General features: G+C 44.8%; 1 protein-coding gene across 1 annotated transcript; it reads left to right on the top strand.

The window, feature by feature from the left end:
* The first annotated feature begins 481 nt into the window (after positions 1–481).
* On the top strand, positions 482–12,541 carry LOC139394712 (pachytene checkpoint protein 2 homolog). Its single transcript, XM_071142812.1, has 13 exons — positions 482–573; positions 1,264–1,414; positions 2,108–2,234; positions 2,341–2,396; positions 2,612–2,702; positions 2,847–2,919; positions 3,173–3,236; positions 3,400–3,486; positions 8,229–8,335; positions 8,986–9,139; positions 11,473–11,585; positions 12,163–12,232; positions 12,423–12,541. Exons 1-13 carry the CDS (start codon positions 482–484, stop codon positions 12,516–12,518), a joined length of 1,281 nt encoding a protein of 426 aa, XP_070998913.1. The 3' UTR covers positions 12,519–12,541.
* The last annotated feature ends 5,335 nt before the right edge of the window (positions 12,542–17,876 follow it).

Here is a 17,876-nt window from a genome sequence, read left to right as displayed (position 1 = left end):
ACTGCGCGCTAAATTCGAGTGACGTTCAGTCGATTCCGTACCAAAACGAAGGTAAGCAATTTTTGTGTAAACTTCTTTGATGAAAGCTTAACAAAAATAAATGACGCTTCGTAATAGCTGTATTACACACGTAACACTAGTAACATCCCTTGCTAGTGAGATCTAGCAACAGAATAATGCGTGTCACTCTGCGACTTTAACTAGTAACGTTGGTGTAGCTAGCGAACATTAGCTAGGTAGCTAAATGCTGTGAGCTTGATGCTTTGCATTGAATGTGTTCTTGTCATACTAGCTAGCTAATTATACTTATTTTGTTGTTAGTTGTAAAGGCAGATAGTAGATAAGTACTTCTTATGCATGTTGGTGATGTCAACATGTCATGTGTACTGCTGCCGAGACATTACATTAGACTGAGCAAGGAGTTTTTGTATTTCCACCCGAAAATGATTTAATTTTGACATACATTTGAATCTCTGAAGGTATGGAAGGCGACAGAATGGAGGTAGGGGATCTGAAGCAGAACCCCAACGACACGAACAACATCCATGTGGAGGTTCACGTCAAATCTACCAGGTTCTAACTAGCTAGTGTATCTTTAAAATCTCTATTCACACTGAACTAGTATTACAGTACTAGGGAATGAAAGTGTCCCAAATGGCACCCTGTTCCCTATATAGTGCACTACTTTTGAAAAGGGCCCTCCTTAAATAGTGGGCCCTATCAGCCCTCGTCAAGAGTAGTGCACTATATAGGGAATAAGGTTGTCATTTGGGACACTGGCCATTATGTAATGATTTATCCCAGCATGTTAGTCTTTTCAAAGTTGTATTCATGACATGCTTCCATTCCTTTCTCCTTGTCCCTAACAACACTGCTCTCTGTCGCTCTCTGCCTCGGTGTCGCTCTCTGCCTCGGTGTCGCTCTCTGCCTCGGTGTCGCTCTCTGCCTCTGTGTCGCTCTCTGCCTCTGTGTCGCTCTCTGCCTCTGTGTCGCTCTCTGCCTCTGTGTCGCTCTCTGCCTCTGTGTCGCTCTCTGCCTCTGTGTCGCTCTCTGCCTCTGTGTCGCTCTCTGCCTCTGTGTCGCTCTCTGCCTCGGTGTCGCTGTCGCCCTCTCTCTCTCCTCTGTCTCTCTCCTCTGTCTCTCTCCTCTGTCTCTCTCCTCTGTCTCTCTCCTCTGTCTCTCTCCTCTGTCTCTCTCCTCTGTCTCTCTCCTCTGTCTCTCTCCTCTGTCTCTCTCTCTCTCTGCATATTACACTGACTACAGCACTGCCAAGAGGTCTGACGTGAAGATGCACGTCTTGACCCTGCTGAACCGTCATCGCATGGTGTTCGGGGCCTTCAGGTGGACAGAGTTTGACGAAGACTTCCTTATCAAACACGTCCAATCAGTGGCCATAGTGGACGCTGAGAGAAAAGTAAAGTACTATATGACAGCCTGACGGCATTTACTGTTGTTCTCACTCTTTTTTTCTCTCTCTCTCTCTCTGTCTCTCTCTCTCTGTCTCTCTGTCTCTCTCTCTCTGTCTCTCTGTCTCTCTCTCTCTCTCTAGCTGCTTGAGATAAATAATGTCCCGTAGGAACTCATTAGCACAGACAGTCTTAGTGGCTCATTAATAAAACATTTTCAGCTGTATGTTGATGCATCATGGGATAAGTCGGGGGGGGGGTATAATTTGTGGAACTGGTTGCCAACAAACAACACATACAAAGTTGTATACAGGCAGAATAAGATACCGGGTAGGGAGTGGGCTATTTCATTAAGTTTTTCAATCACCACGTTTATTCCCAAAAAATGTCTGTCCTCACTCTGGTAGCCTATGGACAAACATTAAGAATAAGCTATGTGGTGAATTGATGCCTATTCAGCAGCTAGGTGAATTGATCATGTTACTTTGTATACGTTGTTTGTTGGCAACCTTGTACTTACAACGTTTTTGGAACAGATTTCTGTTGGAACATCCCACAAACTATACCCACCCGGATGAGTCCCAAATGTCACCCTATTCCTTATCCAGTGCACTACTTTAGACCTGACCCCTGGTATAAAAAAAAAGCAGTAGTGTACTATAAGACACATGTCTGATGTTTGGGTTGTTTTCCTCATGCAGCCCATAGATCTGAAGAGCTGCAGTCTGTCCATCCACATCTTCACCCTGAATGATGACGGGCCCAGCACTCTGAACCTAGAGGAGGAGGAGGAGCTCTCTGCAGCCAATCACTGGCTCTTACCAGCCGGTGGGCGGGCCCATGTTAACAGAGATTCTACTAATTGACTTTTCTATATGTAGTTCTATGTTTGCCAGGGTTGATGTTTTCTTACTCCCATGTGTGTGTTTTTCAGCTGAGTTCCATGGCATCTGGGAGAGTCTGGTCTATGAGAGCGGGGTCAAAACACAAGTAAGAAACATTTAGGATACGTTCCAAATGGTACCCTACGGGCCCCATAGGGCTCTGGTCAAAGGTAGTCCACTACATAGGGCATACGGCTTCATTTGGGAATCAACCTTAATAACCTTGTGTTATTATCGGAGTGTTATAGAGAGATGTCAGTGGTACTACACTGATGTCATTATTTGACCTCCATCCTGTTGTCTTTCTCTTTTCCCCTCTAGCTCTTGGATTACGTCTCAACCACAATTTACTTCTCTGACAAAAACGTGGACAGCAACCTGATCTCATGGAACCGAGTTGTTCTGCTTCATGGTAACAGAAGCAGGACCTTGATAACTTGACACATGAATATAATAATAAATATGATATTATAATATGATAATATAAATGACTTTGATATTAATGTATAAAAGCGATATGATTTAGATTGTGTGTCTATATTTGTGTCCATGTTAGGACCCCCGGGCACAGGGAAGACGTCTTTGTGTAAAGCTCTGGCCCAGAAGCTGTCAATCCGACTATCGAACCGGTAAGAGAGAGATCTCACTCTGAGGAAAGTGCTTTGGCAGAATCTTGTTGGAGAATGTTTTTCACCACCTCTAGCCATTCTACCACGTACTGTATTCCCAAACGTAAATGTACATATTGTCCTGGTTTTACCTTGTATTTGAACTTCAATATTTTATTCTCTATTAATCAATGCAAAATCCATGTAATTCAGTGTCTTATGACGTCCATATGGGTCCTATAAACTTGAACTTCCTGTCCTGTTCTTCCTGCAGGTACTCTTACGGGCAGTTTGTTGAGATCAACAGCCACAGTTTGTTCTCCAAGTGGTTCTCTGAGGTACAGTTGGCTCTTCCTGCTTCTCGTTACATGTCTCATTGAATTTACTGGAATAAACGTTATTAATCCCACAAGGGGAAATTGGATTTGTCCACAGCATCAACATGTATAAATGATTATTGGTATTGTTTGACTGAAAACAGGTAATGTGTCTGTCTTCCAGAGTGGGAAACTGGTCACTAAGATGTTCCAGAAGATCCAACAGCTGATAGATGACAAGCAGGCTCTGGTGTTTGTTCTCATTGATGAGGTAAAGCAGGCTCTGGTGTTTGTTCTCATTGATGAGGTAAAGCAGGCTCTGGTGTTTGTTCTCATTGATGAGGTAAAGCAGGCTCTGGTGTTTGTTCTCATTGATGAGGTAAAGCAGGCTCTGGTGTTTGTTCTCATTGATGAGGTAAAGCAGGCTCTGGTGTTCTCATTGATGAGGTAAACAGGCTCTGGTGTTTGTTCTCATTGATGAGGTAAAGCAGGCTCTGGTGTTTGTTCTCATTGATGAGGTAAAGCAGGCTCTGGTGTTTGTTCTCATTGATGAGGTAAAGTATGAATAGCCTACAACAGTGGTCCAGAGCTTTTCCTGGTCAGGTCATGTGGTCAGGAACAACTCCAGGCCCCAGTTAACTCCTACACATGTAACTGCAGGGTCTAGTTAACTCCTACACATGTAACTGCAGGGTCTAGTTAACTCCTACACATGTAACTGCAGGGTCTAGTTAACTCCTACACATGTAACTGCAGGGCCTAGTTAACTCCTACAAATGTAACTGCAGGGCCCAGTTAACTCCTACACATGTAACTGCAGGGTCTAGTTAAAGCCTACAACTGCAGGGCCCAGTTAAAGCCTACACATGTAACTGCAGGGCCCAGTTAAAGCCTACACATGTAACTGCAGGGCCCAGTTAAAGCCTACATATGTAACTGCAGGGTCTAGTTAAAGCCTACACATGTAACTGCAGGGCCAAGTTAACTCCTACACATGTAACTGCAGGGCCCAGTTAACTCCTACATGTGTAACTGCAGGGCCCAGTTAACTCCTACACATATAACTGCAGGGCCCAGTTAACTCCTACACATGTAACTGCAGGGCCCAGTTAACTCCTACACATGTAACTGCAGGGCCCAGTTAACTCCTACACATGTAACTGCAGGGTCCAGTTAACTCCTACACATGTAACTGCAGGGCCCAGTTAACTCCTACACATGTAACTGCAGGGCCCAGTTAAAGCCTACACATGTAACTGCAGGGCCCAGTTAAAGCCTACACATGTAACTGCAGGGCCCAGTTAAAGCCTACACATGTAACTGCAGGGCCCAGTTAACTCCTACACATGTAACTGCAGGGCCCAGTTAAAGCCTACACATGTAACTGCAGGGCCCAGTTAAAACCTACATATGTAACTGCAGGGTCTAGTTAAAGCCTACACATGTAACTGCAGGGCCAAGCTAACTCCTACACATGTAACTGCAGGGCCAAGTTAACTCCTACACATGTAACTGCAGAGCCCAGTTAACTCCTACACGTGTAACTGCAGGGCCCAGTTAACTCCTACACATGTAACTGCAGGGCCCAGTTAACTCCTACACATGGAACTGCAGGGCCCAGTTAACTCCTACAAATGTAACTGCAGGGTCTAGTTAACTCCTACACATGTAACTGCAGGGTCTAGTTAACTCCTACACATGTAACTGCAGGGTCTAGTTAACTCCTACAAATGTAACTGCAGGGTCTAGTTAACTCCTACAAATGTAACTGCAGGGCCCAGTTAACTCCTACACATGTAACTGCAGGGCCTAGTTAACTCCTACAAATGTAACTGCAGGGCCCAGTTAACTCCTACACATGTAACTGCAGGGTCTAGTTAAAGCCTACAACTGCAGGGCCCAGTTAAAGCCTACACATGTAACTGCAGGGCCCAGTTAAAGCCTACACATGTAACTGCAGGGCCCAGTTAAAGCCTACATATGTAACTGCAGGGTCTAGTTAAAGCCTACACATGTAACTGCAGGGCCAAGTTAACTCCTACACATGTAACTGCAGGGCCCAGTTAACTCCTACATGTGTAACTGCAGGGCCCAGTTAACTCCTACACATGTAACTGCAGGGCCCAGTTAACTCCTACACATGTAACTGCAGGGCCCAGTTAACTCCTACACATGTAACTGCAGGGCCCAGTTAACTCCTACACATGTAACTGCAGGGTCCAGTTAACTCCTACACATGTAACTGCAGGGCCCAGTTAACTCCTACACATGTAACTGCAGGGTCTAGTTAACTCCTACACATGTAACTGCAGGGCCTAGTTAACTCCTACACATGTAACTGCAGGGCCCAGTTAACTCCTACACATGTAACTGCAGGGCCCAGTTAACTACTACACATGGAACTGCAGGGCCCAGTTAACTCCTACACATGTAACTGCAGGGTCTAGTTAACTCCTACAAATGTAACTGCAGGGTCTAGTTAACTCCTACAAATGTAACTGCAGGGTCTAGTTAACTCCTACACATGTAACTGCAGGGTCTAGTTAACTCCTACACATGTAACTGCAGGGCCTAGTTAACTCCTACAAATGTAACTGCAGGGCCCAGTTAACTCCTACACATGTAACTGCAGGGTCTAGTTAAAGCCTACAACTGCAGGGCCCAGTTAAAGCCTACACATGTAACTGCAGGGCCCAGTTAAAGCCTACACATGTAACTGCAGGGCCCAGTTAAAGCCTACACATGTAACTGCAGGGCCCAGTTAAAGCCTACACATGTAACTGCAGGGCCCAGTTAACTCCTACACATGTAACTGCAGGGCCCAGTTAAAGCCTACACATGTAACTGCAGGGCCCAGTTAAAACCTACATATGTAACTGCAGAGTCTAGTTAAAGCCTACACATGTAACTGCAGGGCCAAGCTAACTCCTACACATGTAACTGCAGGGCCAAGTTAACTCCTACACATGTAACTGCAGGGCCCAGTTAACTCCTACACGTGTAACTGCAGGGCCCAGTTAACTCCTACACATGTAACTGCAGGGCCCAGTTAACTCTTACACATGGAACTCCAGGGCCCAGTTAACTCCTACAAATGTAACTGCAGGGTCTAGTTAACTCCTACAAATGTAACTGCAGGGTCTAGTTAACTCCTACAAATGTAACTGCAGGGTCTAGTTAACTCCTACAAATGTAACTGCAGGGTCTAGTTAACTCCTACACATGTAACTGCAGGGCCTAGTTAACTCCTACACATGTAACTGCAGGGTCTAGTTAAAGCCTACAACTGCAGGGCCCAGTTAAAGCCTACACATGTAACTGCAGGGCCCAGTTAAAGCCTACACATGTAACTGCAGGGCCCAGTTAAAGCCTACACATGTAACTGCTGGGCCCAGTTAAAGCCTACACATGTAACTGCAGGGCCCAGTTAACTCCTACACATGTAACTGCAGGGCCCAGTTAAAGCCTACACATGTAACTGCAGGGCCAAGTTAAAGCCTACACATGTAACTGCAGGGTCTAGTTAAAGCCTACACATGTAACTGCAGGGCCCAGTTAAAGCCTACACATGTAACTGCAGGGCCCAGTTAACTCCTACATATGTAACTGCAGGGCCCAGTTAACTCCTACACATGTAACTGCAGGGCCCAGTTAAAGCCTACACATGTAACTGCAGGGCCCAGTTAAAGCCTACACATGTAACTGCAGGGCCCAGTTAACTCCTACATATGTAACTGCAGGGCCCAGGTAACTCCTACACATGTAACTGCAGGGCCCAGTTAACTCCTACACATGTAACTGCAGGGCCCAGTTAACTCCTACACATGTAACTGCAGGGCCCAGTTAACTCCTACACATGTAACTGCAGGGCCCAGTTAACTCCTACACATGTAACTGCCTGGCCCAGTTAACTCCTACACATGTAACTGCAGGGCCCAGTTAACTCCTACACATGTAACTGCAGGGCCCAGTTAACTCCTACACATGTAACTGCAGGGCCCAGTTAAAGCCTACACATGTAACTGCAGGGCCCAGTTAACTCCTACATATGTAACTGCAGGGCCCAGTTAACTCCTACACATGTAACTGCAGGGCCCAGTTAAAGCCTACACATGTAACTGCAGGGCCCAGTTAAAGCCTACACATGTAACTGCAGGGCCCAGTTAACTCCTACACATGTAACTGCAGGGCCCAGTTAACTCCTACACATGGAACTGCAGGGCCCAGTTAACTCCTACATATGTAACTGCAGGGCCCAGTTAACTCCTACACATGTAACTGCAGGGTCTAGTTAACTCCTACACATGTAACTGCAGGGCCCAGTTAACTCCTACACATGTAACTGCAGGGCCCAGTTAAAGCCTACACATGTAACTTTAGGGCCCAGTTAACTCCTACACATGTAACTGCAGGGCCTAGTTAACTCCTACACATGTAACTGCAGGGCCCAGTTAACTCCTACACATGTAACTGCAGGGCCCAGTTAACTCCTACACATGTAACTCCAGGCCCCAGTTAAAGCCTACACATGTAACTGCAGGGCCCAGTTAACTCCTACATGTGTAACTACAGGGCCCAGTTAACTCCTACACATGTAACTGCAGGGCCCAGTTAACTCCTACACATGTAACTGCAGGGCCCAGTTAACTCCTACACATGTAACTGCAGGGTCTAGTTAACTCCTACACATGTAACTGCAGGGCCTAGTTAACTCCTACAAATGTAACTGCAGGGCCCAGTTAACTCCTACACATGTAACTGCAGGGTCTAGTTAAAGCCTACAACTGCAGGGCCCAGTTAAAGCCTACACATGTAACTGCAGGGCCCAGTTAAAGCCTACACATGTAACTGCAGGGCCCAGTTAAAGCCTACACATGTAACTGCTGGGCCCAGTTAACTCCTACACATGGAACTGCAGGACCTAGTTAACTCCTACACATGTAACTGCAGGGCCCAGTTAACTCCTACACATGTAACTGCAGGGCCCAGAATAACTCTGTGTTTGATGACCAGGTGGAGAGTCTGACGGCAGCGCGGAAAGCCTCCCAGGCCGGAACGGAACCCTCAGACGCCATCAGAGTGGTCAACTCTGTCCTCACACAGCTGGACCAGATCAAGCGGTCAGTCAGACATGTTCAGTTCATCTTCTGTGATGGGTCACACATTAAACCCCAGTCAGGCATGTTCAGTTCATCTGCTGTGATGGGACACACATTAAACCCCAGTCAGACATGTTCAGTTCATCTGTTGTGATGGGTCACACATTAAACCCCAGTCAGACATGTTCAGTTCATCTGTTGTGATGGGTCACACATTAAACTCTGTTTAACACTACTTCCTATTACTGGTCAAAAGTAGTGCACTATGTAGGGAATAGGTGGCCAATAGCCTTATAGGCCTTGGTCAAAAGTAGTGCACTATGTAGGGAATAGGTGGCCATTAGCCCTATGGGCCTTGGTCAAAAGTAGTGCACTATATAGGGAATAGGGGGCCATTAGCCTTATAGGTCTTGGTCAAAAGTAGTGCACTATGTAGGGAATAGGGGGCCATTAGCCTTATAGGCCTTGGTCAAAAGTAGTGCACTATATAGGGAATAGGGGGCCATTAGCCTTATAGGCCTTGGTCAAAAGTAGTGCACTATATAGGGAATAGGGGCCCATTTGGGATACATACGTGTTCTCTACAAGCGGCTGTGGGATTCTACCACTTCATCCTCCAGTGTGTTGGTGTGTATGTAGATTAGCCCAGCTGATCTTCCTGTATATCCCAGGCATCCTAATGTTGTGATCCTGACCACCTCCAACGTGACAGAGAAGATAGACCTGGCGTTTGTGGACAGAGCTGACATCAAGCAGTACATTGGCCCTCCGTCTGTAGAGGGCATCTTCAACATCTATCTGTCCTGTCTGGAAGAACTGATGAAGGTAAACACACACTAACATCTCTCTGTCCTGGAGGAACTGATGCAGGTTAAAACACACCAACATCTCTCTGTCCTGTCTGGAGGAACTGATGAAGGTAAACACACCAACATCTCTCTGTCCTGTCTGGAGGAACTGATGAAGGTAAAAACACACCAACATCTCTCTGTCCTGGAGGAACTGATGCAGGTAAAAACACACCAACATCTCTCTGTCCTGGAGGAACTGATGCAGGTAAAAACACACCAACATCTCTCTGTCCTGTCTGGAGGAACTGATGCAGGTAAAAACACACCAACATCTCTCTGTCCTGTCTGGAGGAACTGATGAAGGTACAAACACACCAACATCTCTCTGTCCTCCTGGAGGAACTGATGAAGGTAAAAACACACCAACATCTCTCTGTCCTCCTGGAGGAACTGATGAAGGTAAAAACACACCAACATCTCTCTGTCCTGTCTGGAGGAACTGATGAAGGTTAAAACACACCAACATCTCTCTGTCCTGTCTGGAGGAACTGATGCAGGTAAAAACACACCAACATCTCTGTCCTGTCTGGAGGAACTGATGCAGGTAAAAACACACCAACATCTCTCTGTCCTGTCTGGAGGAACTGATGCAGGTAAAAACACACCAACATCTCTCTGTCCTCCTGGAGGAACTGATGCAGGTTAAAACACACCAACATCTCTCTGTCCTGTCTGGAGGAACTGATGAAGGTTAAAACACACCAACATCTCTCTGTCCTGTCTGGAGGAACTGATGAAGGTAAACACACCAACATCTCTCTGTCCTCCTGGAGGAACTGATGAAGGTAAAAACACACCAACATCTCTCTGTCCTCCTGGAGGAACTGATGAAGGTTAAAACACACCAACATCTCTCTGTCCTCCTGGAGGAACTGATGAAGGTAAAAACACACCAACATCTCTCTGTCCTCCTGGAGGAACTGATGAAGGTAAAAACACACCAACATCTCTCTGTCCTCCTGGAGGAACTGATGAAGGTACAAACACACCAACATCTCTCTGTCCTGTCTGGAGGAACTGATGAAGGTTAAAACACACCAACATCTCTCTGTCCTGTCTGGAGGAACTGATGCAGGTAAAAACACACCAACATCTCTCTGTCCTCCTGGAGGAACTGATGAAGGTACAAACACACCAACATCTCTGTCCTCCTGGAGGAACTGATGAAGGTAAAAACACACCAACACTCTGTCCTCCTGGAGGAACTGATGAAGGTTAAAACACACCAACATCTCTCTGTCCTGTCTGGAGGAACTGATGAAGGTACAAACACACCAACATCTCTCTGTCCTGTCTGGAGGTACTGATGCAGGTAAACACACACCAACATCTCTCTGTCCTGGAGGAACTGATGCAGGTTAAAACACACCAACATCTCTGTCCTCCTGGAGGAACTGATGAAGGTTAAAACACACCAACATCTCTCTGTCCTCCTGGAGGAACTGATGCAGGTTAAAACACACCAACATCTCTCTGTCCTCCTGGAGGAACTGATGCAGGTAAACACACCAACATCTCTCTGTCCTCCTGGAGGAACTGATGCAGGTTAAAACACCAACATCTCTCTGTCCTCCTGGAGGAACTGATGCAGGTAAAAACACACCAACATCTCTCTGTCCTCCTGGAGGAACTGATGAAGGTAAACACACACCAACATGTGTATTTAATGAATACAGTCGGAACTCTTTGGGAATGGAGGTTGTTTGGAACTCTGGGGTTCCTATCTTTAAAATGTGTCAGTCTGTAACTCTGGGGTTCGTATCTTTAAAATGTGTCAGTCTGTAACTCTGGGGTTCCTATTTTTAAAATGTGTCAGTCTGTAACTCTGGGCTTCGTATCTTTAAAATGTGTCAGTCTGTAACTCTGGGGTTCCTGTCTTTAAAATGTGTCAGTCTGTAACTCTGGGGTTCGTATCTTTAAAATGTGTCAGTCTGTAACTCTGGGGTTCCTATCTTTAAAATGTGTCAGTCTGTAACTCTGGGGTTCGTATCTTTAAAATGTGTCAGTCTGTAACTCTGGGGTTCGTATCTTTAAAATGTGTCAGTCTGTAACTCTGGGGTTCGTATCTTTAAAATGTGTCAGTCTGTAACTCTGGGGTTCCTATCTTTAAAATGTGTCAGTCTGTAACTCTGGGGTTCCTATCTTTTGAGTTTCTACCGTAGGATACAGTTACTCTGTTATTGAGGAGTCCTTTCACTGACACGTCTGTGTTCAGTACCAGGTCTTCACCAAGGTGTTGTACCGAAACATCAACAGAGGTAAAAAATAATGTGTGAGTTATTTTTCCTTTTCCTACGTTGTGTGTAGTGCCAGATCGTGTACCCCAGACAGCCACTGCTGACCATGTTTGAGCTGGAGACCATGGGCTTCAGGGAGAGCAAGGTGTCGGAGCTCAGCCTGGTTCTCAGGGACATCGCCATGTGAGTCCCAGCCCTCCGTAGCGTTGACGTTCATATCTCAGACCTGCCACCGAGCTACTACCCTTGAGAAGTGTGTGTGGATTGGATCGGAGTAGAATTGATACTACCCTTGAGAAGTGTGTGTGTATTGGATCGGATTGGATTGTATCGGAGTAGAATTGATACTCCCCGTGAGAAGTGTGTGTGGATTGTATCGGAGTAGAATTGATACTACCCGTGAGAAGTGTGTGTGGATTGTATCGGAGTAGAATTGATACTACCCGTGAGAAGTGTGTGTGGATTGTATCGGAGTAGAATTGATACTACCCGTGAGAAGTGTGTGTGGATTGTATCGGAGTAGAATTGATACTCCCCGTGAGAAGTGTGTGTGGATTGTATCGGAGTAGAATTGATACTACCCGTGAGAAGTGTGTGTGGATTGTATCGGAGTAGAATTGATACTCCCCGTGAGAAGTGTGTGTGGATTGTATCGGAGTAGAATTGATACTCCCCTTGAGAAGTGTGTGTGTTGGATTGGATTGTATCGGAGTAGAATTGAAAGATGTTTTGTGCTTATTTCTCTTGTGGACTGTTCCAGAAAGAGTAAAGGTTTTAGTGGCAGAGCGCTGAGGAAACTACCCTTTTTGGCCCATGCTCTTTTTGTGAAGGTTTGTAAACGTTTTCAAATGTTTCACGCAACATGCAAACAGTTTTTTATTTTAAACAAACATTTTAAACATGAATTCAATGGGAAGATATTTGTATCTAAAATAAACTGTAGTATTTTCATATGGAAAGAGTGCTACTCATTGCGTTCCTATGCAACAGCAATCTGACTTGCCTATGATTCCTTACCAGACCCCGACAGTGGCCCTGGAGAGGTTCCTGGAGGCCATGGACCTGGCAGTGGACAAACAGATAGAGGAGAGGGACAACCTGGTCAACTGTCTGTGATCTACAGGGACACTGTCTCAAATAGCTCCCTATACCCTTTATAGTGTCTGTAGGGATCTGGTCAAAAAGTAGTGCGCTAAATATGGAATAGGGTGCTATTTGGGACTTGTCTGGACCTGTTTTACCCAACGGTTGATGGAAACGGTCTCTTCTGGTATTTCATGTACATTTTATTTCCTGGTTAAATAATATACATTTTATAATCATATTTTTCTAACCACTCAACGTTGACCAATTTAGTTTTCTCACAGACAGTGTGTTTTACCATTTAGAGCACTATATTAAAGATGGCAGCCGTCAACCAGTCGGTCATGTTCTGTGGAGACTTCCTGAAGCTTGTGTTGCTACTGCCGAGCGTCATCAACGTTAGGTGCGTTCTCAGCACGTTTTAAAAAGCTACCGTATTAAGACTGAGATGCAGTCCTCTCTTGATACGTGTGACTATAACGGCTTTAATTTCCTAACCCAAGACGGCGTGTCCCGAATGGCACCCTATGCATTGCACTACTTTGGGCCGGGACCCATAGGGCTATGGTCAAGCGTAGTGATATGAGGGAATTAGGGTGCGATATGTTGTTTACAGCACATGTATTCATTACTCTGTCTGCTTGTCTGATGTTTTCTATGTGAGCTTGCTGTTTCCTATACGTTTCAATAGGTGCTATTAGAAACACAGCCTTTCTGCTATTGTAAATGAATGCAAATGTACCCAAATAGGAGCTCTTCAATGGAAATGTACAAATTCTGAATTAATTTCTAATCCCGTGGATGTTTTTTTTTGATACTCCAGAATGTTCCATGTATTGTGTGCTGCCATCATATGGTCTCTTCATTTAAACTCAGGATACACATGTTCATAACTGACCTTGTTTATTTATATATAAAACATGGGATTATTCAACTCTTTAAAACACCCTTTGACTCATGTTGAGTTTGTCAAATACACTGCCCACACGATAGACATGTGATTTCATCATGATTGGCTAACAGGTCGTATTCATTAGAGCACACTGTAGCAAAACGTTTTGCAACGGAAGCGTTATCCCCCAAGTGCTCTAATCTACAATGTGATGTCAAAGATTCTGTTGCAAAACTGTTTTTTTTGGTACACTAATGAATATAACCCTCTGTTTCTGAATGAGCCCAGACCTGCCTTCCTCCTGATGAATACAAGCCCAGATTCCCCCAGGGTGAAATTCCCCTTTAAAGTGTGAAGGGGGAAAATGTGTCTTGTAGAACCCAATGTCCAGTGGAGTTCCACTGTTCTACCACTCGGTGGCGGAATAACAGTTCTCCTCCAACCCTGTAATGGCCTTCTGTTTGTAACTGATATCTAACATCTATATACATTTTTTAATATGGGGCCATAGCTCTGCAGAAATTCAACAAGGAGAATTTCAATTAAACCGACTACTGATCATTTGAACACAAACCTTTCTGATTGGTACAGCAGAACATTATCACCTGATGCTGAGTTACAGTAACTTCCTGTTGTACAGCTCACTGATAACTGATCATAACAATGCTGTAGTTTACTGTATGACCTAAAGACCAGTCTGGATACCTTGTTATCTCTGCTGCTTTCCTGATGGCACACTATTCCCTATATAGTGCACTCTATAGGAAATAGGGTATACTGCACTACAGGGAATAGGGTATACTGCACTACAGGGAATAGGGTACACTGCACTACAGGGAATAGGGTATACTGTACTATATAGGGAATAGGGTATACTGTACTATACAGGGAATAGGGTATACTGCACTACAGGGAATAGGGTATACTGTACTATACAGGGAATAGGGTACACTGCACTATAGGGTATAGGGTATACTGTACTATAGAGGGAATAGGGTATACTGTACTATACAGGGAATAGGGTATACTGTAATATACAGGGAATAGGGTATACTGTACTATACAGGGAATAGGGTATACTGTACTATACAGGGAATAGGGTATACTGCACTATACAGGGAATAGGGTACACTGCACTATAGGGAATAGGGTATACTGCACTATACAGGGAATAGGGTACACTGCACTATATAGGGAATAGGGTATACTGCACTATAGGGAATAGGGTATACTGCACTATAGGGTATAGGGTATACTGTACTATATAGGGAATAGGGTATACTGTACTATATAGGGAATAGGGTATACTGCACTATAGGGAATAGGGTATACTGCACTATAGGGTATACTGTAATATATAGGGAATAGGGTATACTGTACTATATAGGGAATAGGGTATACTGTAATATATAGGGAATAGGGTATACTGTACTATATAGGGAATAGGGTATACTGTACTATAGGCTGTCATTTGGGGGCACATATCTCTAACATGGTTTTTCCATGTACAGACTGGTATTTCTACCCATTCTCCGTATGTTGCATGTTTTGCATTCTGTGAATACTGTGCTGGTTTACATGTGAGCTGCAGCCTACAGGCCTCAGACAATGAGCTCTTTGTTTGTCGTTGGGCAACATGCTTCAACTCCACTTCAAAGGTTCATCTGGGGGATGCGTCCCAAATCGTACCCTATTCCCTACGTAGTGCACTACCAGAGCCTATGGGGGTCTGATCAGAAGTAGTGCAGTACATGTTGTTTAGTTTAAAAAGGCCCAACTCTTCTGTTTCTTTCTACCTGTCATATTCCTCAGACACATTAGTGTTGTAATATACTGGTTACAACTGTCTTTAACTCAACACACCGTTTGTAATTACATTCATATACTGTACCTGTTTCACAACGTCAGGCCTCAGTGGAAATGTAACAGAGACTTACACCTGCATCCCATCACCCTTAAACTAATCTGATTAACGATTATAAAGTCGTCAGAGGTAAAGCTAGGGGGCAGAAGTGTGTGTGTGTGTGTGTGAGAAAAGGGCCTTCAGACAGTGTAATTATGGTTTTATTTATCACGCCCATTTCTGCCACACACACACACACACACACGTGTGTGTGGCAGAAACGGGCTTGATAAATGAAACCATAATTGCACTGTCTGAAGGCCCTCTTCTCTCTCCTCTGTAGTCGCTCCAGAAATCAGGCAGCTGCTGAACTGCAATCAAGACGGAGAGAGATTCTAGAGCCTTATTGTTGCACCGTTTCATCACTGTTCTAAAGCGGTTTGAAAACTCCAAACTAAACAAACAGCCGTGTGTTTATCCTGTCAACCGTTGATCAGCTACATGGCCGAAAGCAATGGAATATCAGGACCAGTGCCAATAGTAAATCAGTGTGGGTGGAGACACGTTTACTGCAGGGGAACGGACAGGACGGTTTGATTTGTTGTTTGAGGTTTGTTAAAAACATTCGCTGACAAATCCTTTTTGTTCTGATTGTGAGATGACTACAACATTGGTTTATGCATTACAACAGATTGTTGCTGGAAGCTTCTTCAAATAAAACAAAGAGTATGTGTGTCAGAAATGGCACACCTATTCCCTATGTAGTGCACTACTTTTGACCAGGGCCTATGCATACTGTAGTGCACTATAGGGAATAAAATGCCATTTGGGATGCAGCCATTCATTCATTATCCATTCACAGCTGGTAATGAACTGCCATGGGTTTTGTTTAAGGCTGACATGGCTTTAGGAAGAGGCAGCTCAACCTGTATATCCACCCCGTTACATTGTATTCAGACTTGAAGGGTCGGTTTCCTGGACTCCGACTAAGCCTAGTTCCTGACTAAAAAACATTTAGTTCTGTGGAGATGTTCCCATTGAGTGTGCTTTCTAGTGCAGAAATGGCCTTTTATTAGTCTGCGTCCTGAAAGGTGTCTTAAATGTCCCCTGAAAACTAACTGACCGAACAAACCCTGATAATCATCCACATCCTCTGGAAGAATTCTTAATAAGAATCCCTAAAGCCTGTTTGTGTCCCAAATGGGGCATCATATTCCCTATGTAATGCACTACTTTTGACCAGGGACCCATAGTGGGCTATGTTATATAGGGTGCCGTTTGGGATGCAGAGAGAGCAGCTAGTGGGTTGGTTCTTGTTTCATCCTTCATTCCTCTCATCTACAGAAGCAGCTTTGACAACGCGCCTGCCTTTTCATCTTAATGAGACAGCGGCTTAGTCCCAAATGGCAGAGCTAATCAAAAAGAATTCACTATAGGGAATAGGGTGCCATTTGGAAAACAGACAAAGGAAATTTATAAAAGATAACAGACACCACTACCTCTGCCTACCACCATTTTCATGATGTCAGGGATTGGTTATAAAACAGTTATCTGCTGTAGTATATAGACGACTGTGGGTGGTTTCACATCCCGTTTATCTCTGTAACACAGAGGTAACATCTCACATAATGGGAGATGAACGTCCAATTATCATCCATTTAAAAAGCCTGTTAGATGAGTGAATTGTGAGTGGGGGATGGTAATATCAGGACAAGAGAGAGGAGAGAAGGAGAGGGGAGCAGAGAGATGAGGACAGGAACGAGGAGAGAGATACCTTGTAACGAGAGGAGACGAGAGAGATACCTTGTAAAGAGAGGAGAGGAGAGAGATACCTTCTAAAGAGAGAAGAGGAGAGAGATACCTTCTAAAGATAAGAGAGGAGAGATACCTTCTAAAGAGAGGAGAGGAGAGAGATACCTTCTAAAGAGAAGAGAGGAGAGAGATACCTTCTAAAGAGAGGAGAGGAGAGAGATACCTTCTAAAGAGAGGAGAGGAGAGGAGAGAGATACCTTCTAAAGAGAGGAGAGGAGAGAGATACCTTCTAAAGAGAGGAGAGGAGAGAGATGCCTTCTAAAGATAAGAGAGGAGAGATACCTTCTAAAGAGAGGAGAGGAGAGAGATACCTTCTAAAGAGAAGAGAGGAGAGAGATACCTTGTAAGGAGAGGAGAGGAGAGGAGAGGAGAGGAGAGGAGAGAGATACCTTCTAAAGAGAGAAGAGGAGAGGAGAGAGATACCTTCTAAAGAGAGAAGACGAGAGGAGAGAGATACCTTCTAAAGAGAAGAGAGGAGAGAGATAACTTCTAAAGAGAGGAGAGGAGAGACATACCTTCTAAAGAGAGGAGATGAGAGAGATACCTTCTAAAGAGAGGAGAGGAGAGAGATACCTTCAAAAGAGAAGAGAGGAGAGAGATACCTTCTAACGAGCGGAGAGGAGAGAGATACCTGCCGTCCCTGGTTCCAGGCTGCATCACATCCGGCCGTGATTGGGAGTCCCAATAGGGCGGCGCACATTTGGCCCAGCGTCGTCCGGGTTTGGTCGGGGTCGGCCTTCATTGTCAATAAGAATTTGTTCTTGACTGACTTGCCTAGTTAAATAATAGCTAAATAGGTTTCGTTGCGTCATTACGTCATCTACCTACGTTATATAGGTATGTA

This window comes from Oncorhynchus clarkii, unplaced genomic scaffold, assembly GCF_045791955.1.
Source record: "Oncorhynchus clarkii lewisi isolate Uvic-CL-2024 unplaced genomic scaffold, UVic_Ocla_1.0 unplaced_contig_10520_pilon_pilon, whole genome shotgun sequence".
NCBI lineage: Eukaryota > Metazoa > Chordata > Actinopteri > Salmoniformes > Salmonidae > Oncorhynchus > Oncorhynchus clarkii.
Note: the sequence above shows the minus strand (reverse complement) of the source record. Positions and strands in the feature narration are given on the sequence as shown.